This window comes from Pteronotus mesoamericanus, unplaced genomic scaffold, assembly GCF_021234165.1.
Source record: "Pteronotus mesoamericanus isolate MK-2021 breed Mesoamerican mustached bat unplaced genomic scaffold, CSHL_Meso_final contig_1018, whole genome shotgun sequence".
Lineage (NCBI taxonomy): Eukaryota > Metazoa > Chordata > Mammalia > Chiroptera > Mormoopidae > Pteronotus > Pteronotus mesoamericanus.
The window spans coordinates 5,083,279-5,110,357 of record NW_026555002.1 but is presented as its reverse complement, the minus strand read 5'-3'; the positions used below and the strand labels follow the sequence as shown (position 1 = coordinate 5,110,357).

At 44.8% G+C, this 27,079-nt stretch overlaps 1 protein-coding gene across 1 annotated transcript in view; it reads left to right on the top strand.

Annotated features, from left to right (window-relative positions):
- SP100 (SP100 nuclear antigen) overlaps positions 1–23,870 on the top strand; it is a 74,639-nt gene extending 50,769 nt beyond the window's left edge. The window contains exons 16-25 of the mRNA XM_054570869.1: positions 7,130–7,177; positions 9,092–9,196; positions 11,413–11,555; positions 13,700–13,738; positions 16,731–16,772; positions 19,950–20,065; positions 21,727–21,847; positions 22,114–22,185; positions 22,741–22,884; positions 23,670–23,870. Coding sequence (XP_054426844.1) covers positions 7,130–7,177; positions 9,092–9,196; positions 11,413–11,555; positions 13,700–13,738; positions 16,731–16,772; positions 19,950–20,065; positions 21,727–21,847; positions 22,114–22,185; positions 22,741–22,884; positions 23,670–23,792 — 953 coding nt within the window. The 3' untranslated portion in view covers positions 23,793–23,870. The remainder of the gene's footprint in view (positions 1–7,129; positions 7,178–9,091; positions 9,197–11,412; positions 11,556–13,699; positions 13,739–16,730; positions 16,773–19,949; positions 20,066–21,726; positions 21,848–22,113; positions 22,186–22,740; positions 22,885–23,669) is intronic.
- The last annotated feature ends 3,209 nt before the right edge of the window (positions 23,871–27,079 follow it).

Genomic DNA, 27,079 nt, shown 5'->3' with positions numbered 1-27,079 from the left:
AAATGTTGGAACAAAGAGAACCTAAAATACTGTGACTTAAACCACATAACTTGTTTCTCTTTCATCAAACAGTCCAGAAGTGGCAGGAAGAACCTGCCTTTCTCAACATAAAGTTTCCCTCTCTGAGCCCAGGAAGGCCGACCTGGTTGCCATTGTCTCCCAACCAGGGGGAAGAGGAGAAATGGAACGGGAAACCGTCCATCTATTTCTTTTCACTGAAAGACTCAGAATCTTCTGTTCACACACAGTTACCCAAAACCTAGTCGCATAGCCAGAGCTAGTTGTAAGTGAGGCTGAGAAATATCATCTCTAGTCAGGCAGCCATGGGCCTATCTGCAACTCTGTTCCTGTGAAAGAAAGAAAGAATAATTATGGGTAACAAATAGCTATCTGCCTATTTATCCTCTGTGTTTTCATTCAAAATCACTGATTTCCTCAGATAAGGAGGAAAATTCAAGCTCCCCATTGGCCTTCTTGTCAACCCAAGACCCTTTGGCAAGAAAAAGGGCTGGAACCTGAATGCAGCCCAGAGGTCTGTGGCGGAGACAAGCCACCCCTCTGTGGGAAATGAGGAACCAGGAAGTAGCATTAGGAAGGGTTGCTGTCACTAAGGAACATGGCCCTCGACAGAGCAAGGAGAAAGAGGCAGAAAGAAGTTGAATCGGTTAAGCAGAAGACAGAACCCTGGTATCACATCAGAACTAAGCCTGGGAAATGCAATTATTTAAGCCATGCTTCACCAGAGCATGCAGCGCACTGTGCGGCAAAGGGTAGAAATCATGGATGACTCTCCATTCCCTGACTCGGCTCTTACAGTTTTTCATTTCCATCGCGTTCCTCCTTTTCTTCCTTGTCTTTGCTTCTCTTCTTTTTCCCTTCCTTCACCAATTCTACTTATGTGTCTTTTATGGGCTTTCTTTCCTTTGTTCCTTCTCTAGCATCATGTCGTGTAAAATACTGCTACTAAGTTTGCATGGCACTATGCAGGTGGTAGGGCTTTCTCCTCTGGAGTCAAAATATATCTGCATATATTTTGTTTCATTTTCATTCCCTCTGAGTATTTCTGTCACCCTGTTTTACGGACATAATATATTATACAGGGTCCAGCACAAATGACACCCCTTTTTTATTACAAAATCTTTTACTACAAAATCATAAGCATGTAATTCTCTAACATAATACTGTCACACTCAAGCAAACCCTATGACTTTTTAGGTGAAATGTTCAAATTAGAACTATAAATTATGACACCCATATTATTACCCTACCAACCACACTCAAGCAGGCCTTCTGCCAGATCCTGTATAGTAAATAAATAATTATAAATTTATTTGTGAAATAAATATGAATATAAACATTAAAATATAACACAAATAAATATATAGATATATTCCTAGCATCTCTATCATTTTATCTCTATGCTTATCTTCAGCATCTGGATTATTTCCCAGGTTATCCTTACCCAGGTCTAAGATTTTTCTCCTCCGAGCTTTTATGAAACTTCTTTATCTTACCTGGTTATTAAAATAGTTGGAATTGGTAGTCTAAGCAGAAATCACATTTGCTTTTTCTCCTGCTTCCTTTTGAAAAATACACTCTCAAATAGTTTTTTCCTGCCCCAGACTGAAGTCTTAGGTAAGTCCCAGAGCCGTGCAAGCCCCTTTCAGCAGCAGTGATATATTCTCATTCAAAACTAAAAAGCCTGAGCTGATATGTTAAAACTGGAAACTACGTAGCAAGGAGGTGGGGTGAGGCCAACCTCTTCTCTCATCCACAATTCTTCTCTAATTGTAATCAGTATCTATTGCTTTTAGCTAATTCAGGTTCGGAGAGGAAGAAGAGAAAGCAGTCGTAAGGAGCGGAAACGCCATCTTATGACATATTCATGTTCCCCAGATATGGTGGCTGCCTGTGTCACATTTGTGGGCTCTTCAGAGACCTCCTTTTCAGAGAGAATTTCTCAGCTGTAGTTCCTCTAATGCAAAAGCTCCAGCTGACTGCTTACCACCTCCCTCTAGTCTCCCAGCTGTAATGAATGAGGTTCAGACCTCATTCATCTTAATCGTTCTCCTAGAAAGAGTATCTCTTAAGAAGAACTAATTGAGCCCCTCCCTTCCCCAGAGAGGACCGTGAGAAACGTGCCTCTTTATGGCCCTACTCTCAGTGAGCATGTCACTGGCTCCCAATATACTCATCCTCCTCAGACTTCCCAGGCTTGCGTTTTTAAATTTCTTTTGCCTCCTTCAAATTCTTGGGGGAACAGATCACATACTTTGACGCTGAAACTTTCTCACGTGCCTTGAGGGATAAGGGAACACCTTCCTCAGCTACTATAGAAAGTCTGTGGTGTCAATAGCTTTTGAATGGGGAACCCAAAAACAGCCACTCTATTTCCTCTGGAGTGATTAAGCAGGAAACTTCACAAGGAACAATTTCAAATGAAATTCCAGTGGCTATATATTATTAGTAGGTCTTAAGCCCCATATTTTCCAGGAAAGAGAGCTCTGGTAAGCTGAACTAGACCACCTTTATACCTTTAACTTACTATGGCCTCAACAGGTTCGATGAAAGGTGAACCCGACAGTACCAGAAAAAGACAAAAGAGGGGCACAAAGAGAATGTGTTTGTCTAAGATGTCTACCGCTGAACAAGTCCAGATTGTAGTCTTACCATAGAACTGGAGGGAGGGAGAGGAAGAGGGAGAGAGAGGAGAGACAGGGAGCACTTCGTGGTCCTGCCTTGGGGAGCAGCGGGCACGAACACGGCCCTCAGGAGATCGGCTTGCACAGGCCTCGCCGTCTGTCCGCCCACGCCTCGCCACCTGCTCAGTCTGAGCGCATATTCACCTGAGAGAAGGTTTCAATCAACTCTTCTTTGATATCTCTAACCCTAAGGCTTTCTAAGACTTGAAGTACATTTTTTCAACTGGGAAATATTTCCTTTGTATGTTTTCTTAATTCTTTGAAATTTTATGAACAAATTCTCCTTGGGTAATATTCAATTCGTTAGTTTCTTATACCTTAATTTTTTGTCCAAACCTATAATATCACTTTCACTGTATTTTCAGCCCAAAAGCCTTCATTCCAGGGAAAGATAAGGGCCAGTACTTCATCTACGTACCTCGTCATCGCTCCTCTCTAGACAGTGCAGATTCTTGTATTGCTGCCTTTGATTTCTGCCTTTCTACCAAAGGGAATCTACATTGCTACACTTAGTTATTCTAATTTCTGGACCTTTCTGTTTTTTAATTGGTAATGGAGATAGTAAAAGTCTCTGTCTCCTAAAGAGATTAGTAGGTGTAAGGATCTTTTGTTCATGTCTAGCACATAATAAGCAGTTAATAACTGTTAAGTCTCATTACTCTTCTCAGCATTCATTACAATACAAATGAAACTCTGTCTTAAATTCTTTGTTTAATGAATGTGGGTATAAATGAATTAAGCTTAATGTGACGATAAAGAAAATGAAATCTAAGATGAACCCACGTTAAACATCTAAGACTTAATAAGTATAAGGCTATGGGTTTCTTTTTTTTTTTTTCTTTATGCATTAGGCTCTTGAAAAGTTATAGTAAATGGGATTTTTGTAAAGCACTATTACATGTGCTTTAAATGCAACTTTTCACAGCATCTGGGTTTTCTTTTTTCAGTCAAAAACAGAAGTAGACATGGAATCCAAACTCTGAATAACCGAGTCCCATGGAAAAGAAGCAAACCAAAATGTAAAAGTTTTAAAGATGGATACATTTCAATAACTAAACAGCTAAATTCTCATGCTTTACTCTCTGCTTTTAGTAACAAAGCTATTTCCCTACTCACTGTAGGTAGCTGTACTAACTGTTAAGAAGTATATCAGATTTAGTCAACTCACAAACGTATCATGGATTGAAAGATGGTAACACTTCCAACAAGTACCTTGGTGATGAATCTGCAGCCAAGACCCAGGGCCCACAGGCCACCGCAGGGCTGCCCCTGCTGAACCGACAACTTCCAGGCTGGAAACACAGCTGACCCTTGAGCAATGTCTGTCCATTTATACTAAGATTTTTTTCGGTTTCACACCTGGGGATTCAACCAAATGCGGACTGAAAACTGTTTTTGCTTTCCCAACCGCAGGTTCCCAATTGCAGATGGAAAATACTGTTTTTTATTCACAGCTGGTTGTATCTGCATGTGTGAAGGCCAACTATAGAGTCAAAAGTTACATCCAGACTCTCAGCTCAGTGGGCATCTGTGCCCCTAACCCCCCAAGTTGGTCAAAGGCCAACTGCAGTAGCCATAAATCACTGTGTAACTCACAAGTCATATAACTGTCTTTCTTCATGTCCTACCTCCTTGAGGGAATTGCGTGCTTCCCTCTTCCTACTCATCCTTAAAGTAAAATAAAATGAGATAATAAATAATAATAAAGAGACTGCCTGCCCTCCAAGGGCTGTCCGAGCTGCACATACAGCTTCCCATCCTATGGATCCTTCACCGCACCGTGGACAGCCCCTTCTTCTGCATGGGGAACAGGGAACCGAAGAGGTGTCTTTGATGGATTCCCCTAATCTTTAGTGCTGGCTGGAAGGGCAGGAGCAGCAGCCCCTCATTCTGAAGGTCATTTTTAAACTTTTACTTCTCTTTCTATGGAGTCAGATTCTCAGCTCTTTGCCCCACTCCATCCCCACCATGTAGAGGCTCTGAGATGCAAAGCCTGCTCCCTGTGCAATTAGGAGATGACTCTAGAATCCCAGTGAGCTTCCCTTTCAGCCAGAAGAAAGCTAATGTGGAGGGGAAGTGAGGGGAGCAGATAAGGCAGACAAAACCTCCTATTAGGCAGCCCCATCGCGATCCTGCTTCCCATTCAGCCAGTCCCTGGCTCACATCTACAGACAGATTTGTCAAATTACAGACAAATTACAGTCCAGGACTCTTGTTTTTTTTGGCCACAAAACTGGCTGGGGTGGGAGTGAAGGAGAGGAAATTTGGCTAGAAATTTTCTCCTAGGGTAGCAGACTCAATAGATGTTACCATCTCTCAGTAGTTAGACGGTGGCCAACTTGCTTGGGAACTGAGACATTGGATAGTACTTCTGAAAAGTCTGCACCTTGCTGCAGTTACTTCATCCTCCAGGTGGTTCTCAGGCAGAGTACTTCTCAAGAAGGTCCCATCCACAGGGACCCAATCAGGCCATGGAAATCATGCTTCTTTATTGATTCCCTTGCTGGCTCCCAGCTCAGCCTTTCTCCAACTGCAGCATGCTCTGGTCATGACCTTCACCTTTACATTTCTTAGAGACAAGTCTAACAGTCTCTCTTTCCTTGACATCGCCAAGGACAGAAGTCCATCTTCAGTGTGTGTCTTTTAACACATTCTCTGTTGAATTAAAGAGAAGTGTCCAATGATTCTCGCCAAGGAAACGTAGCTTCTCTCACTAGGCCTGGTGGTAGGGAAGGTTTATGCTGGCAGAACCAGCTTTGCTCTCCCCTTCCATGTTCTGTGCAGCATGGCCACACCAGCATCTTTCTTTAAGATATAGGTGTACTGGGCTCCTATTGTGTTCTTCTTAGATGTTGAGGCTTCTGCTAATACTCTGAGGCAACCGGATATATTTTTCTGCCCAAAATGAGTAGACCAAACTATTAAGAAAATTATTTTATATTGATTTTAACTTTTCTGATGACATTATTATTTATAAGGGCTAATGTGGGTTTAGTGTTATTAAGATGGTCAACCCAAGAAAAGTTAAATCCTACTTTGTCCAGGCATCTTACTTCCTAGCTGTAAGATAACAACAGGGTGCTGGAACTTGCTAACACACCAAGAACCATCACAAAGCAAAGCTCCTCAGCACTTTGACACATATGATTTGGTATTCAACCCAAATTTCTTCATGCTAAAAACTGGCTGGAGAACATGAGCGTCTGTTTGTTTACCCTGACACCATCTGTAAACCTGAAGGTTTTAATGAAAGGGGGTCTAGCTCACCCACAAGACCCAGAAGGATTTAAACAGAGAGAAACTAAGAGCAGGAGAATGTATGTTTGCCAATAATAGCTACTGATGAACAGACCCGGGTTATAGTCACAGGCATACTGGACCCTTCCAAGACATTTTGTGTTATCGTTACCTCTACAACTTTTAGAACTTGGGCATCCCTTTCTATAAGTTACCCTTAATTGAGTTAGTTTTTAAGTCTTTGCTCATTTTTTCCACCATAATTAGTATAAAAATCTGCTTGCAAGATTAGGTTTGTAGCAGCTATCTGATTGGTAGAGTTCCCCATGAGGCCTATCTGTGAGACCTTATATACTACCTTTTACCTCTGTCTCTTTATCAGAGGAAATCTCCAATACCTTCTTTAATTTGAATATTTATCTCTACACATTTATTTCCTTACCTAGTGAATGAAGATAATGTTAGTTCTTATTTGATACTTTTGTTCTAACAACGAACTGAGCTAATAGAACTAAGGTCTAAGGGTGGTTCCTAGCACAAAGCAAGCACTCAGCAGGAATGTTCAGCTTCACTATTTTTCTTACCCTGTTGCTTGGGAAATACATAGAACACTGTTACAAATTTATCTGGAATAATCTGGAGATATTAGTAAAAGAAATTTAGGATGAATTTCAGTTAAGTATCATCTTTATAACGAAGTCTAGGCCTGGGTTCAGCAAACTCAAGCCCATAGAACAAATCTAGCCCATTGTTTTATAAATAAAGTTATATTGGAACACATCCACAGCCACCTCTTTTTATTTATGCATTATCTATGAAGGATTTCACAATACAAGAGCAGAGTTCAGTAATTACAGACCTTAAATATAGTTACTACCTGGCTCTTTACAGAAAAAAAGTTTCTAAATCCTGATCTAGGCATTTGATATTTTTATTGAAGTATTAGTCAGGCTCCTGAAGAGTTTCCACTTGAATGGTGTTTTTCCACAGCACTACTATTTGCAGTGCAATTTTATAAACAAGAGGCATTTTGTTATTTTCTTTTTAAAAAAATTTTTTATTGTTGTTCAGGTACAGTTGTCTCCATTTTCCCGCCCCCAATTTCCCCTGCCCCACCCACCCCCACCTCGCACCCTCAATCCTTCCCCGCTTTGGCTTTGTATTTATGTTATTTTCTTTTTTCCCCTCAGGGACAAAAGCAGTTAAAACTGGGCCTTTGAAAAGATACAGAAAAAGAGGTAAAAAGAAGTGATTAATACACTTTTTAGTAATTAAGCTCTAAATTTTTTATTTTATACTCTGTTTTCTAAGAGACCAATCAAGTTCTTAATTAGCTTTTAGAGCCAGTAACAAACCTTAGGGTAGGCATCCGCCTTGGTCAACTTCAACAATATGGCAGGATGTTGATAACACCCACCTTACTGATGTGAATCGATTGATCTGTGAGGGAGCACAAGCCTGCCTGGGCCTGTGCAAGGCTCCCTTCACTGCACTGATAAAAGGGTGGGACTTATGTGCTGTTTAGCTCTTGACCACATAGGGACACACCGGTTGCCCACCAAGGGGGACCCTGGGTGGTAAAACAAGGCTTGTGTCCTCACATTGCTTTGATTGTGTGATTTTTGCTGGTTCTTTCTTCTTTTGCCTCAGTTTCCTCCTCTGTAAATGGGTGAGTGGCCTCCTAGGCCCTCCCAGCTCTAACAGCACTGGTTACGAGAGGACCAGGGGTGGCCCATCCTCCCCGTGCTGGACAGAAGCCCTAGCAGGTATCCTCATGGATCCCCTCAACATTAGCCAGAGGGACTGGAGCGGGTGCTGCTGCGACTGAAGTTCATGTTCAGACCTTCACAACTGCAGAATCAGAGGCCAGTGCCCCAAGAGGGCACAGGGGCCCTCTTCCTGAGCGACTTGCAGCGTCCTCTTGGGCACCCTGCCCTGGGGGTCACAGAGTGAAAGCCACCAAGTTCACTTGAAGGAGAAGTGAAACAAGGCAGGGAGCACAGAAGGAACACAGACACTGTTCTTGCTAATGTCACCCTAGGCCGTTAACTAGTTATTAATAAGAAAGAAAGCAAAGGGAGGATTGAGTTTAAGAACCTGGGGAGTATGAGCCTGTTTGCTTCACCAGGAAGTGATACCTTCACACTGGAGGGATTACAGCATTGCTCACCTAAGGGGATTTACACTCCTTCCTCCCTACCCTCTGGTACCAGATTGAAGGGGGGTGCAGGGAGAGGGGCTTGACCATAGAGGCTTATTGGTCGAACAAGGGGGTGGACCCATCAAAAAGCCCGTGAAAACTTGAGAAGTTGATTGGTTATTTTGAAAAAGGCACCTAGTTGGTCCGAAACCGAGGCTAATATAATCCCAGGGGAACAAAGAATCAATCTCTCTCTCTCTTTCACCTTCAGTCGCCCACACATTCGCACATTTCCTCTTGTCTGGGAGCCCACAACCATGCAGGTCTAGCAGCTACTGGGACCTGCGGCTGACAGCATGGTCTCCAAAGGACTAACCTCCAACATGAAACAGAAACTCTGGACCTTGGCTTTTGTGTTGGCCTTGCTGAAGGCAACGTAGGACTTTTTCCACGGTGGGAGGAACAAAGAGGAAACACAGGGGCAGCCTTCCACACGAATGAACCGTCTTGCCACACCACCATCTCCCATGTGCAGGTCCCTGGAATGCTTTCCTCGCAGTCCTGTGAAAGAGCCCGGCTTCCACCAGCAACACTAGGTGCTCCATTGTCATCCTGCCCTTTGCTCTCCCAGAGGGTGCCTCAGCCGAGCAGACAAAGCTAAAAGCCGAGGGCTGTTTCTCCATCCACATACCTTCAAATCAATAATATGACTGACTAGACTTCTTCCTCAAAAACAGAAGAAAAATCTTTGTGCAGTAGTAGTTGTGGCCAATAAGCTTGGGAATTCAGGTCCTTCCACACAAGGCTTTTGTGCGGGATTTCAGAGACTGGGAGTGGAGGATGACATTATCTTTATGTGTCTAACCTGCCATAAAAGAAAGACCTAGTTCATGGACAACTCCCTCCAGCACATTTTAATTTATAAAAGAAAGATCTTACGATGGGTGAGGAGAAAGGGCACAGTTGTAGAAGATGGAATGAAAATAATAATAATAATCATGCTTCCTTGCAGGTCCAAGAATTCCCAGAGACAAAAATATGGATTTTCGACCTCCTAACCTTCCTGTGACCTGTGGTCAGGCAAAGGGGATTTTGTATAAGGAGAAAATGAAACAGGGTGAGTTTCCTGGTCTTCCATGCCTTTCACCTGGAAACTAGCGCACATGTGGACGTTATATTGTTCAAGGGCTAAACACCTACATCGAGGTCTCCAAGCCCAGCCCCAGGGTCGGTGATTCAGTAAGAACACTCACAGGACTCAACATATAGTCAAACTCATTGCTATGATTTATTAAATCGATACAAAGCAAAAGCAGCAAAGGACAAAAGGCATGTGAGACAAAGTCGAAAGGAAACTAGGGGTCAGGTTCCAAGTGTCCTCTCCCAGTGGAGTCACACAATCACACAATTCTCCAGCAACAAATTCTAACAGCACGTGTGAGATGTGGTCCACCAGGGAAGCTGCCCTGAGCCTAGGAGTCAGTTACATAGGCATACTTTACCCATCGCCTCCCAAAATTCCAAGCTCCCAGAAGAAAAGCAGGTGTTTGGCATAAGCTGAATGTGTGGGAAGTGGGGGACCTCTCCCGAAATCCAGGTTCTCGAAATCCAGGTTCCCGAAATCCGAGTTCCCAGACGTCAGCCAAGGGCTGACCTCGGAAGCAGGCATTTCTAAAGACAGCTGTCTCTTGCCCACTTTGTTAGGTCTCTTCTGCACAGCATCTTAGATAGGCCGAAGGGAAAGCGGCATTTCCACACTTTTCAAAATTGAGACACATTAGCCTACCGGGCTGTCTCCCCTTTCTTCCATGGGAAAGGTCCCTGTTCCGCCCACCCAGCACCCAATACAGCAGCAAGGGCTTCAGTACCAGGGTGGGAAATGTTCACATAGGAGAAATCCAACAACAACGTCGCGGTCACGTTCCCTGTGACGTCTGTACCACCTGGTGCAGACCAGAAGGGGCACAGGATTTAGAATCCGGAGGCCGGACTTCAAGCTTCTGCTATACCAAGGGTGCTTGTTTCACCTGGGCCAGGCTGTGCCTCTCTCGCATCCTGAATCTCCTCCTCTTCAAAATGGGAATAAAAATGAAACTTCCCTGACCATACTGTTAGGAGAAAAAAAATGGAACAATTTGCAAATTATAATTATTAAAGCACAACGCAAATTTCCATCTGCCACGGTTAGTGCCAACAATTATAAATGTGTGCCCTATGACTCTATTGCGTATGAGTAATTTAACTTTTCCTACTACATAACATTTCCATAATTACTTTCCATGTAAAATAACCATGAGTCCAAAATGTGAGAAATAGTTGATTGCCGTTGGTTGGATGATCGACACTGTACCAGACGAGGCAGACGTGGCTGTGGGGGCGGCTGCCACGTGGCCACCTGGGAGCCCTCACCTGCCCCCTCTGCCCCCGGCTCTATCCAGGCTCTCAGGAAGGGAAGGGAAAGGGTCCCGGTCATTCTTCTTTAGAGCCATTCATTTTGTTTGCTTCTCTTTTGAATAAACCATATTTTGCTGTGTGTGATACATACTTTTTTGCCCAAATTTCTGAGGGAAAAATAAGGATGTGCATTATACACGGGTAGTACCTGAAAATACCTTGTATCTGTTCTTGTGTTTTGTAATTATTTGTTACATAAAATGTCTTGTACCATAGCATGTTCAAAAATAAATGCAAAAATTCCTTTATAATGCCAAAAAAAAAGTTTCTACATATAAATAAATAAATAATTGAGTTTAAAAAATTAAAACAAGATTTCTTTTTACCTGAAAGTTTGGTCCAAAAATATGGGAACGCATTATGCACGGCAAAATATGGTAGTTCAGTGCTTTTGAAAAGAAAGTGTTGCACCCTGACTTGTGTGGCTCAGTGGATTGAGTGCCAGCCCGTGCACCAAAGAGTTGCCAGTTCGATTCCCAGTCAGGGCACATGCCTGTGTTGTGGGCCAGGCCCCACCGGGGGGGAGGGGCGCCTGAGAGGCAACCCACACAGATATGTTTCTCTCCCTCTCTTTCTCCTTTCCTTCCCCTCTCTCTAAAAATAAATGAATTAAATCTTTAAAGTAAATGTTGGTAATAATTATTGCTCTTCTCAGCACACAAAGAAGTGTGCACACACAGCAGGAAGTCCCTTTCTGCCCTCACCTTTCCGGTGCCCGTGGGGCCCCTGAGTGGGAACTCAGCTCTCTTGTGTTACTGATTCCAAGCCCAAAATGGGTGGCCCCAGAACCACATGGCAGGAGGCCAAGTCCTGGGGTTTTCAGTCAGGGGCATTTGCTGGCCACAGAGGGAGCTCAGCTTGTTGTGTTTGGTCTCGCAGGAATCTCAGCGAAGTGTGTGGAGATGAAGGATGGAAAGCAGCTCACCCTCAAGGAATTTGAAATTGAAGGAAACCACGAAAAGTCCAAGAACTGGAGGCAGAGCGTGCGCTGCGGCGGCTGGCCCCTGAAGAACCTGATCCAGGTACCCCAGTGACAAAGGGCTAAAAGCAAGCAGGTAGTGTCATGGTTCACCAACTCCAGGCTTTGCCAGTGTCCAGAAAACCGTCATGGCCTCCCTTGCACAGGTCACAATGATGTCATTACTAACACTCCACTCAGGTGTTCTCTTGGCTGGCTTTTATTACAACTTAATCCTCGAAGTGCAAGAACTCTTACCCTGTAGAAGGTAGACAGCAAATCGTGGCCCTGACTCTGTCACTAGTGGTTGGTTAAAGTAGCAGAGTAGAGCTGTGTATCTGAAAATATACACCACTGCGGGCGTTCCCTGGATTACGGAATACCCCTCGTATTTCAGCATTATTTCTTTTGATGGCCACCTGAAATTCATTCTTGAAAAAGAGTATACCTAAGTGGCCTTCTCAAACGCCTCCTTTGGTCCTCATATCAGCCCCCTGATGTGGACAAAGCAGACCAGGCCCTTGTGGCACGTGAAGGCGGGCCTTCTGACTGTGTCTATCCCTCACCGCAGATGGTCCTTCCTTGCTCCACCCTAATGATAATGAAAAGCCCTTGGCTCAGCAATATTTCCTGAGAGACATCTAAAGTCACAGGGACTGTAAGATACGAGCCCCAGGCCCTAACCAGGAGGAAGACTGCATGTTCTGAACCACAGGACCACTGGTGGAGGCACCGGCAGGACGAGAGGCAGGGTCTCAGGGGAGGGGAAGTTCCTTCTGAGTTTGAGGTTGAGGACAGTCTGATGGAAAGGTTTGTACTGAGCTGGGCCTTAAAAGGAAAATAGTTCTGACAAGCAAGAATGTAGGAACAATGCATTTCACATAAAAATGATGGCACGAGAATCCTCCCCACGACATGTCAAGAAGTTGTGGGTAATGAGGTTCAATACACAGGCTGGGTTAATTGCAGAGCCGTTGAGGCCAGCAGAAGGAGAATGAACTCTTCTTTAATCACAGGGGAGATCATGGGAGGTTTCAGTTAGGGAGCGACTGAATAGTTGAAATGATGCTTTAGAAATATTAATCTGATCGGAGAATGCAATATGGATTAGAGGGTGGAGTACTTAAAGCCATGGAAATCTCAGATGACCTTCACCACCTTTCTGCCTGACATACCTTCTCTCAACCTGCAAGGCCAAGGTCCAGCAGCACATTCTCTGAAGTCCTTCACATTCACTGTGTTTGTTTCCCATTGCTGCTGTAACCACTTTCCACAAACTTAGGGTTTAAAACAATACGCACCTATTATCTTACAGTTCTGGAGGCCAGAAGTCTGAAATCAGTCTCAGTGGGTTCAAGTCAAGGTGTCAGCAGGGTGCACTGCAGGGACAATGTGTCCCTTGCTTTTATCACCTTCTAGAAGCCACCCACGTTCCTTGGCTCATGGTGCCTTCCACTAATCACGACAGCCTCTTGTTTTATCATGATACCTCCTACCACTCTGATCCTCCTGCCCCCCCTTAAGAAGCCCCTTGTGATTACCTTGACCCCACCCAGATAATCAGAATAATCTTCTCTTTTCAAGATCCTTAATTTGGTTACTTCTGTAAAATCTCTCTTCACACGTAAATTAACATTCACAGGCCTGGGGATTAGGACATGAACATCTTTGGGAGCCATTATCCAATCTACCACACTCACTCAACTCTGGAATCTAAAATACTTTGTTGACAGCATGATTTACACTCTATTGTCCTTACCTATGGCTTGCCAGCTCCTCCCTTATCTCTCCGAAGGCCTGGACACCTTTGTGTACCCAAGGCCACTGGCGGGGCATGATACCTGTCACTCACCAAGTATGTGCCAATGGAGCAGCTGAAGTGTGTGAGGTATAAAGACACAAACTAGAGGGATCTTGGGGGGAATGGAAAGGAAGTGGTGGGTGTAGAAGAGGTTGTAGGGGAAAACTTGGAAAGACTTTATAAGGAGAGCAAGATAGAGGGTACAGCTTTTAAAGCTGAGTCTCAATAACAGAAGGCAGCATGTCACAGATTTGGGAAGGGAAGTTGTTTCCCATGAAGATACCTCGAATGTATGTTGTTGACAATGGAACATATCTGGGAGGTGGCCAGAAACACCAAGCTCGAAGCAGTAGAAAAAGTACAAAAGTACAAAGTGGACACAGTTTGTAATCTCTTTTCTTTTCCAGGAAGGATTTCTACCAGACCCACCGCGGACAAGAAAAAAGGTGATTATCATAGGACTTTCAGCTATTCTCTCATCTATCATATCGATTTTCCTTTTCTCTGGCCGCATTTTATAGTTTCTTTTTTTTTTTTTTATTGTGTTGGTGGTTGTCATTTTTTTCTTAATTTGTAAATCACGTTTATTCTATTACAGTTGTCTCTATTTTCCCCCCTTTACCTCCATCCACCCGTCCCACCACCACCCCCTATTCCCACAGTCAATTCCCACTCCGTTGTCCATGTCCATGGGTCATTCACACATGTTCTTTGTCTAGTCCCTTCCCCTTCTTTCCACCATTGTCCTCTTTGCCCATCCCCTCCGGTCACTTTCAGTCTGCTCCATGTTTCCATGCCTCTGGTTTATTTTGTTCGTTAGTTTATTTTGTTGAATAAAGTCCACTTATAGGTGAGATCGTATGGTATTTGTCTTCCATCAACTGGCTTATTTCACTTAGCTTAATATTCTCCAATTCCATCTATGCTGTCGCAAAAGGTAGAAGTTCCATCTTTCTCTCTCTTTTTATTTCTTTCTTTCTTAAATGCAGATTGATTTTATCTATTTTTTAGTCAAAGTTAATTATAAAATATTTTTAAAATGTAAAACCATTATAAAGTTTCAGCAATTAAACCAACATGACACCAGCACAGAAATAATCAAGTAGATCAATGAAATATAATGAGCATTCTAGAGACAAATGTATATATCTGTCTAACAATGTAATATATGATTAAGTTGATATTTCAAATCAATGGGTAAAATACGGCTTATTCAACAAATAAGGCGCATGGACCGTTATTACTTGAAATAAAACAAATATAGAGCCCTATCTCACACATTATACAGGAAATATTCAGGTGAGTTAAAAATCAATATGTAGAATCCAAGGAGTTTTAGGAGAAAATAAAAAATTATATTTTTCTTACCCTGAAGTAAAATATTCAAACCCAGAAGCTATAAAGTAAAATATTGACAATAGGACTATATTAAACATTTAAGGCTGTACAGTAATATATGTATTTAAAAAGTTAAAGGACAAGTAATAGAATAGGAAAGTATTTGCAACACATCTAAAAAAGGGTTAACAGTTTGTTTGGGGTTTTTTTAGGGAAAAAAATTCTATAAACATTTAATCAAAAAATGGATAAAGAATACCAAAAAGTCATTTAAAGGTTTTTAAAAGTAATAGAAATAGGCAAGAAATATACAAAAACAGGTTTAGTTTCAACAAATAATTAATGAATAATTAAAATAACATATCATTGTCACAATCAGATTAATACATATTAAAAAATATTGGTAATATCAAGTATTGGCAGCTATGAAAGGAACTGGGTATTCATAGACTCTTTTTCTTCATTTCCTTAAAGCAGTCCCTTTAGCATATTTTGCAGTGCTGACTTGGTGGAGAAGTGCTATTTTAGCCTTCTTTTGTCTGGGAAACTCCTTATTTTGCCTTTCATTTTAATTGAGAGCCTTGCTGGGTAGACCAGTCTTGGTTGCAGGCCTCTGCTTGTCATTACTTGGAATATCTCTTGCCATTCCCTTCTGGCTTGTAGTGTTTCTGTTGAGAAGTCAGCTGCTAGCCATATTGGGGCGCCCTTATATGTTACTACCTGTTTCTCCCTTGCTTCCTTTAAGATTCTGCATTGGCCCTTTAGAAGGCTCTTTGTGTCTCCAATTGCCTGTCTCTGGCAGAGAACAACCCTGCCGCTTTTCACAGCTGGCTGTTTTCTGTGTACTTTTTGGTCTTTGGTGCTGTAGGCTAGAGATCCCCACTTTTGGTTTAGACCCTGCTCTTCTCAGGGGGATCCAACTGGTAGTTTCAATATCCTGGTGCTGCTGCCTGTGGGTGGCCCGCCCGCCTTCTGGAATCTCTACTGTACTCCTTACCAGTTAGATTGCCCTAAAGTTGATTCTTCTCTCTCCGAGGTTACAAGGTTCCTGTCTCACTATTGTTCAGTTGTTTGTTCCAGGTGATTTCTCCACAATTTAGTTGTAATTCCAGGTTGTTCCTGGGAGGAGATCAGTGTGACTTCCACTCACTCCTCCGCCATCTTGATTCTCCTCTATAGTTTCTAACTTCACTAATTTCACTAACTCTAATGAAACTTGATTTTATAATATGATGTTTTTGCAGTTGCTTCTTTCAAACATTACAGTGTATGAGACTAGGACCCTTTAAGCACTAAAACATTAGAGATGGAGGGGAGAATGACCCTTTAAACCAGATAATGAGACAGAACTGACCTTATCTGGTTATTTTAACATCATTGTCTAACCTGAGAGAATAACTCATAGAGAGGGAGAGGGTTCCAGGACACCCAGAGAGACAGGCAGTCACATGGCCATCTCTCAGGTCATTCTGCCTTGTATCCACTAGGTCGTTTGTCTATGGCCCCTCTGCTCCAGGCTGGAAGCAAAAGCTAGGGCAGTCATTGTTCTACATTAGATGGAGCCCAAGTTATTTTGCAGGTGCCCAAGGTCAGTGCAGCTCTTGGGATTCGGGAGACAGTGGACAGGTGCTGATCTTCAAGAAGAAGAGGTGTAGAACTGGGACCTTGTGCTCATTTTATCCTTAGGGCTGTGCCCAGAGAGCTGTGGAAGGGGGTGGAGTTGCAGGGACATCTGCATGCCTTCCAGGACTCTGCGCCCTGTGGTCACTGGGGCTGCAGGCGATGAGTCAGCCTGAGTCTCTCACTGCAGCTCCGGCTCCATCTGTGAAGACGAGGGCCAGACTCCCTCTCTACTTGGCTTCACAAAAGCCACCTTGGATCTGAGAGCCAGAGAACGGAACTTGAGTTGGACCAAACTATCACTGACACACAATTTAATGTTATTTTGTTCTCCAGTTAGATATACAGACCCATAAAAGGAGATGCAAAACAAAGGGAGGGTGGGGGCATGAATCCTTTACATAAAAAGTCTGTTCAGATGTTGGGTTAATGAAAGCTCATATTCAATATTGTCACTCAACCTTTCTCTGCTTTCCACAGACAACTCCAGAGTCTCACAGTGGTAGCTTTATTGACCCATACGTAAGTATTAAATCCCACCTGTAACCCCAGAATAATCCAGGCCCTTTTCCTCGGTACGCTATCTGTGTCAATGCCACCTTTTCCTGAAGTGTGCTCACACTCAGTTGGAACATGTCACTGTGTGTGATGAGCAGAGTACAGCAGATGCATCACCCACATCAGATAGATGGTTCTGGGGTTGGGTGTCTCCAGTGTAAAAGCATCCTTTCCATTGCTCAGTGGAAACCTTCCTGTCTCCCTGTTGCTATGAGAGACAGAGCTCTAGGCTACTAAGGTCTCTAGAGGAGGGTTCTTGAAGTGGAAATGGGCAGGGCTGGCCTGCAGATTAGAGGTAAAGAGAAATATGAGAAGGTAGTGGCATTTTTAAAAAGGCAGAGGGAAGGGAAGAAAAATCCCAAACATCCACCCCATGGCTCAGGCAGTGATGAGATGGTTTCATGCAGGCCAGAAGGAACAGGCCAGGCCAAGCTGGCAAGTTTAAGGTGTAGACCCTGCCATGAGTTCTGCAAAGAATGTATTCAGGGCAGGTGGGTCCTTTATGGAGCCCCTATAGCTTCCCTCCCCCAACTTCATTGTCTAACAGGAGAGAATAACGCATGGGGAGGCTGGGGGCTGCAGGCCACCCAGAGAGGCAGGTGGTGACATCGTTGCCTCTCAGGTCACTGTTCCTTGCATCACAATCCGTGGTTTGTCTGTGGCCACTTTTCCCTGGGCTCAAGTGAAAGCAGAGGCAGTCCTGTTTCAGACTGGAAGGAAGGAAGTCATCCCAACAATACCCAATGTTCAGAAACCTTGACCTGCAGCCTAACATAGTGGTCAGCATCTGTGAGTCTCATCTGTTAGGACAAAACGGAAAAACAGTTACATGACCCCATGACAGGGCAAGCCAGGCCAAGCCAGGCCCATGTGGGGGTGTTCCCAAGGAGGCCTCTAACAAGCCACTCCACAAGTTTTCCTATTAGAAGAGAGAACATGAGCAAAAGACGTATTGCTGCTTAGAAGTTCCTCATAGATGTGACTTTTGTTCCTCTTCTTTTTATATGACATTTATAAACGAAGAGAATTCACAAATTCAGGTAAAGTCCAACTCACCTAAGCTCACTGAATACAGAGATGATATTCTGACTTATGATTTGTAACCCTAGTAGGGGGCCACTTTCCTTTGGCTAATAAGATGGTGTTATGATTAGGGCCCCCTCCACATCTTTCTAGCAGCGGACCTCACTAAAGCACCGAGGATGAGATATTTTAAAAGTGGGACCTGCAGCACTGGTGATGGAGTGGATGTCTGGGTGGGGAAAGGAAGGAATCTGTGTTCACTTCCAGGCTCCTGGACGAATGATGGGGTATTTGGTGAGAGGGGAGCTAAAGAGGGAATAGATTCCAGGCAGGAAGACAAGGAATGTGGTTGGAGACAGAGTGGATTTTAGATATGATGAAAGACGTCTAACTAGAGATGATGGGAAGCAGAGTGTGGCTGTTTAGGGACTCAGAAGGAGACACAGGTTTTAAAGTTTAAGGCTAACTATGGTAGGCGTGGTCGTGGGAGTAGTGAAAGGAGCGAGGGGATGTAGAACAGAGCCCCACGGAATTCCACCATTCTACGTGAGGAGGCTTCAGGGAAGGGGGCAGAGTGTTAGGGGGGAATCCAAGAGAGCGGAGTGTCACAGGGCAAAGCGTGGTGTTTCTAGAAGGAAGAAATGGAATGGCCCTCCCAGGCACCTCCCACTTCCTCACCACCCATCGGCATCTCAACCATCTGTCACTGGACAGGCCAGTCCCCAAGTCTGTGCATTATTTTGTACCTATATTGTCCTAGAATTCCTCCTTCTAATGCATGGAATAGACAGGACATTTTCATCTGGGTGCAGGGCTATTACCCATCCATTGGGTGAAACGCTTCCCTTCCACACAGTTCTCCTCAAACTACTCTCTTTCTGCTCAGCTGGTCCCAGAAAAGGAAGCCAAATCTTTCCGGACATTTCTCCAACTCCATCACAGACACATGAACCTCATACATAGAAACTTCATTTTACTATTATTTTTTTATCCTCACCTGAGGACATGCTTATTGATGTTAGAGAGAGAGGAAAGGAGGGAAAGCTTGAGGGAGAGAAACATCAATGTGAGAGAGAAACATCGATCATTGCTTCCCATATACACCCCAACTGAGAACTGAACCCACAACCTAGGTATGTGCCCTGGCTGGAGACCAAACCCGTGGCCCTTTGGTTTGGATGACACTCCAACCAAATGAGCCACCCAGCCAGGGCAACATATAGAAATTTTAGTATGTAGAAATTCACGTTATTGCCATATAGAATGTCACACACACAGAAAAAAACAGAAAACGTGATTTCCCTCGCCCTCCAAATGGGTCATTCCTTGACCAATTCTTATTTTCACCTATAAATTCTACAATTTTAACATGTATTTTTTCATTCCACAATACTTAAATGTAAACATTGCCAAATTTTTGACTTCACTAAATGAAATCAAATCTGGTTGCAAGTCCCACATATTAAGATTGGTGGAAGATCCAGCATCAATCAATTTTATGGGCTCCTCCATCCTCCTTACACAGAACAAAGCACCAGGTCATCACTCTCTGGCTGTTCAGAGATGGAGCCTCCACACCTTACATGCCAAGCTGAGTCATGGGGCATCTTCCCCAGGCCCCCAGAGCTGAAGAGCACTGTCTTCCCTGACATTCACCTGGTCATCTGTGCCCATGGTCTTCCCAAAAAAAGTGGGGTGCAGTGATATTTCAGAAGTTTATGACATCATATTAAATTCTCAGTAGAGCACTCTTCGATGAGTCAGTTTAGATGATACAATATAGACAACTAGATAAGAGTGTATTACTGAGCCAGGTTTTTACAGCAGAATCATAAATTTCTCCCGTTATCTTTATTGCACCCTTTGTTGTTGCTGGCTGAATCTCTGCCTTCCTAAGGAAAACTGTCCTCATCTATACAGCCACTTCCTCCTGAACGTCACTGCAAACCAGAATGCCTTCTAAAATCTCTACTTGGTGTTGTTCCTTAATATTTTGTGGAGAGAAACTTACAAGTGTCACCTTGGTACAAGCAAAGTCTGTCTGTTCTAGAATCCCAACCTGTCAACCTTCCAGAGTCTCACTGATTCCAGTAATGTCTACATTCTCTCCCCTTCTAGCCAGAAAACGCCAATGAATGTGAGGTGTGTTGTAAAAGAGGAAAGCTGTTCTGCTGTGATACTTGTCCAAGGTCCTTCCATATGAAATGCCACATCCATCATATTGATCCTGACATGTGAGTGAGGCCCGATCCCCTCTTGCTGTGGTGCAGCTCTTCCCAAGCATGCGCACAGCCTGCAAGCTTTGTCTCTCGTTGGATGTGTCTTGATGCAGAGGAAGCAGGGTCCTCACATGTCAGAGCTACTTAACCGTGCTAGCAGCAGCAGATTCTTGGGAAGCAAAAACTCCTCAAGTAGTTATTAGGCGTAATAGAAGGAGGTGTCCCCGCCACCTGCCTGGCTCTGTTCCCCAACCCACACTCTTTGATGGGGTCCTGGAGCCATACATTAGCTGCTGGTGGAAGGCATGAATCACCTGCCTTGGGAACATCACGGACTTGGCAAAGCAGGAGCTGTGATGGGTCCTCAGAAGGCCATTCCCAGCTGACCCTGGGTGACAGGGTCCAGGATGAGACTCATGAATTCTGAGGGTGAGTCCACTGCTGCGTTCCCTGGGCTGTAAAATGCCTCCTTGGTCAGAGGTTATGGCATGTCGACTAACTGGGAGATTGATGAGGCATCTGGCATCCGGCATCTTTAAGTCGTGGTGTGAGCAGAGGATGCCTTCCAGAAATGTGTGTGTCTCCGTGAGGACAGAGCGTTGTCCTCCGGAATGGGAGGAGTCTAACATAACCCACCTGCTCTGCGGTAGCTCCCAGGGAGTGGTGCCACCTCAGGGATCCAGCGTGAACCTCTGTGGTCAGCAATTTACATGGCCAGAAGATAGTCCTTCTTTTGGTTGGACCAACAAATAGTCCCCATCCCCACACCGTGGGCTCTTTGTAATGGACCTCTATTTTTTCAATTACAGTTGACATGCAGCATTATATTAGTTTCAGGTGTACCACATTGTAATTAAACATTTGTATAACTTACCTATTAATGCCCCCAATAAGTCTAGTACCCATCTGACACCATATAATTATTACAATGTTATTGACTATATTCCCTCTCCTGTACTTTATGTCCCCATGACTGTTTTTACAACTGACAATTTGTACATCTTAATTTATAATGGGCCTCTTGAGAAAGGACTGGGGTGGCCAGGAGAGAGGCTAAATGACATCTCTAAGATGAATCATTGTATTCACCTGATCATTGAGAGCCTCCCAGCACAGAGAGCCTGGTATTATTGAAAGGGCTCTAGGGGCAAATAGAATATCTGACACTCTCTCAGTAGATTTCCTTCTCAGGAAGTCTCTGCAGCACAGATTCTAGGCGTAGATAAGGCCAGACCACATTGGCCAGAGGGAAGGATGCCTGTGGCTTGTGCTCTGTGCTTATTCAGCAAAGTTGAGAGGCAAGAGCTGGTGTCCTGACTTTTCCTATGACCTGATGGTTGGTGGAGGCCCAAGACTCGCTGCCGATTCCCCACACTCTACTGTGGCAGCCCGGGCTCATTACCACACTCCTGGTGGCTCAGGTGAGAAACCTAAGTTTTGAGATGAATGGGAGTCCATTGTCCACCATGACACCTAACTCAGTAGCCTACTAATGGGAGGGGTGTCTTTGGCGATGGAGCCCAATGGGACTCTAGTGTGGAGGAGCCTCCAAGACCAAAGTTGGCTGCAAGGTGGCAACCAATAGTTGTTCCTGAACAGAGGACTTTAACAGCTGGAGGAGTGGTGGCCACTTCACAGAGAACCTGCCCCTGCTCACTTTATGTCCTGCCTCTCAGGAACCCATGGAGTTGCATCTTCTGCCAGATAAAGGCCATTTGGGAAAAGTGCCCAGAAAATCAACCATGTTATCAGGAATCGGAGGTCCTGGAGAGGCAGATGCTGAATGAGGAGAAGCTGGTGAGTTGCCATGTGAAGATGCAGCCTCTGTCCTCCCTTCTGTTCAGTGGAGAGGAGAGGCACAATCTTGCAGGGGCTGGAGGGATGATGCCCAGAGGCAAGCTGCTGTCCCTCACTGTGCTCTGATCATATGATCATTCACCAAAATCTGTCTTCCAAAGGAGATGCCCGTCCTGTGTTTCCACAGGAGCATTCTGTCTGAACATGAAGAAGAGTTCATTCTCTCCAAGCTGCTTCCCACTTAAGATCACCTTTATCTTTTGCAGAAATGTGAATTCCTCCTCTTGAAGGTCTATTCCTGTTCAGAAAGCCCCTTTTTTGCCACAAAACCATACCATGTAAGTAACAGCAACAAAGGCCAACACTGGCATTTGTCAAATTTGCAATGTGAATGCAGTGGGTGTCAGTTGCCCTTATCACTGTCTTGTTGATGGATGTCTTTCTTAGTCTGTGCAGTCAGCCCTTAGAAGCTTAGACTGCTGTGACAAGGTGCCACAGATTGTGTGGCTTCAACAATAGAGATGTGTTTCTTGTGGTTCTGGAAGCTGGAAGCCCAAGACCTGGGTGCCAGCATGGTCAGGTTCTGGCAAGGGCCCTCTTTCACATTGCAGAATGCCAACATCGTGTTGTGGCCACACATGGTGGAAGCAGGGAGAGAGCTCTCTGGGGTCCGCTTAAAAAGGGCACTAATCCCACTCATGAGCACTCCACCCTCATGACCTAATTATCTCCCAAAGGCCCTGCCTCCTAAGACCATCACATTGGGGGCTGGGGTTTCAACATATGAGTCTGGGGAGTGGAACATGAATGCCCAGTTCAGAGCAGTGAAGAGTCTGTAGAATGTAGACTTGGAACCATGCTAACAGCCTACCCTTTGGCATTTTCATCCACAGAGTAAAAAGGCACTTCAGGGCCTGAAGAAGTGCATGTGGTTAGACAAAATCAGGAAAAAGATGACTTGGAAGTTGTACTGCCAAGTGAAGGAGTTTATGCAGGACATGCGCCTCATCTTTCAGAACCACAGGACATTTTACAAGGTAAGTGGCTGTCCCTGAATCCCTTTTTCTTTCAATTAAGACACTTGGCCTTTCATTGTCTTATACCAGATAAATGTGATGACTTCCCTCATCGTGCGGCAAGCCCACACAAGTAAAAATTCTGGAAGGATCCTAACCGCCCTGTGACTACAGAGGGGGAAATGCTCACAAACCAGAGGCGTGCTGGCAGACCACAGCCTTAGGGCCTCAGAGTCTGCTCACGGCCCAGCAGCCGATCTCCTCCTGCAGCCAGCAGGGGACTGCAGACCCCATCCCTTGCACAGCAGAGTGCACGTCAAAGGCACTAGTGTTTCTCTTCTCTAAAGGGAGATACCAAATCAGCTTCCTCAAATTTCAAAATCCTGGATTTCTTTACATCCAAATCCCCTAGTGCCGCATCAAAAAGTTAAGGAGGATTAAATAACAAGAGGTGAGAATAAAGGGAAAAGGCACCGTGAATTTGCCACAGACCCTTCCATGCTATCCCATTGTTGCAAGTCATATGTGCTGTGCTCAAAACTCAAATAACTAGAATTTTGTCAGATTAAATCAATCAGTCATCTTCTGATGAAGAATTAGGCTGCAGTGCAGCACTATTTTTGCTTCTCTGTCTTCCAGATAAAGAGAAATGATCACGCTGTCAGGGAGCGTAAGGTCTTCTTCACTGGACGAAGGCTCACTTAATGTTTGGGGGCAGCCTAAAACGAAGATCTGGGTGGTCTGAAACCTTGGGAGTCCAAGCTCATTAGCAGTGGCTCTTACTGTTTCCACCTTTGCTTTTTCAGGGCCATAAGTTCATCAGGCTGGGACTTCAACTGGAGGCCAAATTTGAGGATGATTTCAGAAACATTTTTGGAGTTCAGAAAACTAGCAAGGACAGCTCTCAGTCCACGCCCACCATGTCGTGATACTGTCCCTGTTGGCTTCCCCTCTAGAGCCGCCAGCAGGGGGCGGCCCTGTGCCCGTGGCCCCACGCCACCTGCTACCCTACAAACATCATATCACACTTATTTCAATTTTTTTGTCACCATTTCGGCTCATTTATTTTTCTAAATAAAATTTAAAATTGCCTTGTCCAGTTCTCTTATTGAATAATTGGGAGTGAAGTTCACAATAGAAAATATTGAGTCTTTCTGTAAAGGATCATATCATGTGCTTCTACTTATTTGACTTATTTATTATGTTCGTAAGTAAAGTTTTCTCTTCTTTCCTCCTCCCCACATAAAACATTCATTGATTTCTCTTTTTTCTTTTTTCTTTCCTTTTTTTCCTTATTTATTGCAATGTGTGTGAACTACTAACACAGGACTAAAAAAAACAGCAGGCTTGTAAAGTTAGCCAGGAAAACCAAGCTGGCTGAAACAAGTTTCCCACATTAGAGCCAAAACCAGCTCATGTCCTCCCTACAAGCCAATTAAATCACAATCTTTGGGGTTATCTTTCTACTAAACAAATCATTTGCATCTCTACTAGACAAACATCTATAAATTAACATGTAGTTTCACAAAGTCAGGCCCTAATTTATAGTAAATTATGAGTCAGGACACGTAGTTATCCTTTTGCCTTATTGCCTTTTGTCCTAATAGCATGATTGACCTTAATCTGCCACTCTTATAGAATTTATGTGTATCTTATAGAAAGATACACAATGTATCTTTGTGTGTGTGTGTGTGGTGTTCGCAACTCATGTTATTTATTTTTTTATTGTTGTTCAAGTACAGTTGTCTCCATTGCCCCCCTCCCCGCCCATTCCCACTTCCCACCCTCAATCCTACCCCCCTTTGCCTTTGCACAACATATCTGATTAACAATTTATAATTTCTAAAAGCTCAAACTTGTCATAGTCAACAATTCACTTCTGACACTAACTGCCCAGAATTATCACAGACCCCACAGGTCAAGGGTTTGTTCCCCCACTTCAGATACCAGCCATAAATGGGGTCCCCAAGCTACCCACATTTCTACCCAGCACACTACAGATTTGGGGTGCCCAGGGCGCCTTCCCTTAGGTTCAATAATTTGCTAGAAAGCCTCACTGAATTTAGGAATATGCTCTACTTACAATTACAGTTTTATTATAAAGGGAACAACTCAGGAGCAGCCAAAGGAAAGAGACGCAGAGGACAAGGCTTGGGGGAGCAGCCCAGACCTTCCACATCGTCTCCAGCGCGTCCATATATTCCCCAACTCAAAGGCGCCCAAGCCCAGTTGTTTAGGGACCTCATCAAGGCTGCAATACATAAGCATGATTGATTAAATTATTGGCCATCCGTGACTGAACTTAATCTTTCACCTCCCATTTCTCCCCAGATGTCAGGGGGTGGAGCTGAAAGTTCTAATCCTCTGATCATGCGGTTGGTTTTTAAAAGTCACTATTATCACTGGGGATATTCTAAGGGTTTTGGGAGCTCCCTGCCAGGAACTAGGGACAAAAGCCAAATACAGATTTTTATTACACCACTATAGGCATGCGATCTTGTTTCTGCTCTGGGGTCACTAGATAAATGCATGGCCAGTGTATAGGGCCTTGCCTCCCACATTCGCCAGGAGCGGAATCCCAGGGTTACGTGGACCCTTGGCCGGGGAGTGCACCCCAAGGAAAACACACCAAGAAGGAAGAACTCTAAATCCATGTTGCTGTGGAGCTTGGGTTCTTGTCTCCTGATATAAAAGAATTTAGACCAGGGGCACTGATAAAAGCAAAGCCAGGTTTATCGAGGGTTGGCAGAGGGCGAGAACACTGAGGTAAGGCCTCAGGTTCTGGACCCCAAATGCGGGGCTTAGGAGTTTTTTATTGGTGGGAACACGATGTCGCTGAAGTTCACCAGTCAGGGTGCATTTTAGCAGGCTTTTTCCTTTTTTGGAACACTGATGTCCTGGTATCCATCAGTGAGGCAAAGCATTCTGGGATTGGGCAGACTTATTATGGGATGCTGGAAGGGACTTGCCCAACCAGGTATTTAGTTTATCTCTATGATTCGTGGCTTGGATCTGAAAAACAAAAGGTGTCACGTTAGTTCCCTGGGCCGTTGTTTTATGACTGCCATCATTCTGGTAGGGCTTGACGCGACGGAGCAATTTTGGGGAACATTTTATTCTACCTGTTTCATCCAGACACGTGCCAGGCCGGCCGTCCTCATCCTCCTCACCCGGCCCACGCCCCGGCGCTGGGCTCTGGGCTTCCTGAGGCGCCTCCTCCTCCGCCCTGGATTCGCTGCTGATCCCTGCACAAAGGAACACAATCTGAAAGCCGGCAGGACACCCCCGATACGGGGATGTCAGGAGAGGCCCGGCAGCGTGCAAAGCTTCTAGGCAGGGTCCCTGCTCCGGGCGGCCGAGTCCCGCCGCGGAGTCCTGTGGCCTGCGGTGGCCGGAGCTTCGGTCAGTCACAGGACGCTGGGGTGAGGACGGATGGCGCCAGGGGCCGGCTTTGCTTGTTTTGCTCTCCGTTTCCTGACTGCTCAGTCTCTTCTTCCCCTCCCCGCTCTCTCTCTCCCCACCTCTCTGCCTCTGCTTCTCTTTCTTGTGGCGCCTGCGTCTCTGTCCTGATCTCCGCATTTCCTCCCTTCAGCACTTCATGATGTGTCTTTTGTCTCCTTGTGCCCGGTTGCTATCTGCTGCTCTTAAGTATTTCTCCCCTCCCAGGTCTCACAGTACTTGTCCATTTCTCCTCCACTTTCCCCTGTGAACCAGAAGCTCCCTGCACGGAGCACCATGGCCTCCCCCTCCTCCACCCCCCCCCCCCCCCCCCCCCCCCCCCCCGCCCCAGGCTCCCCGGGCCACCTCCGGTCACCTCTGCTGTGACACACTGATGCTGTGTCATCGCATGACAGACTCCCTTAGCCAGCCTTACTGATTATTCCAGGTGCTTGGTCGCATGCGGGCCTTGCTTGCTGGACTTCCTTGTTCATTTTGGGGCGACAAGACACCAGACACACAGCACAAGGTTGTACTAGATTTTCATACGTGGAGAGTGCTGCCCCTAGAATAAGTAATGATTCGTGAAGAATCGTCACCTGTCCCCCTCAAAGAGCCTCGTGGCTCCCTTCCCAGGTCACTTGTGAGGCTCACTCTTATGCTGAATCTATGTATCCATGTTTTTCCTTCTTTATTTCTTAAGTGCTTTTCCTCTTACCTTGACTTCTACCTTTTGGTTTTTCTCTTTTCCCTTTACCAGCTATTCTCACTCACTAAC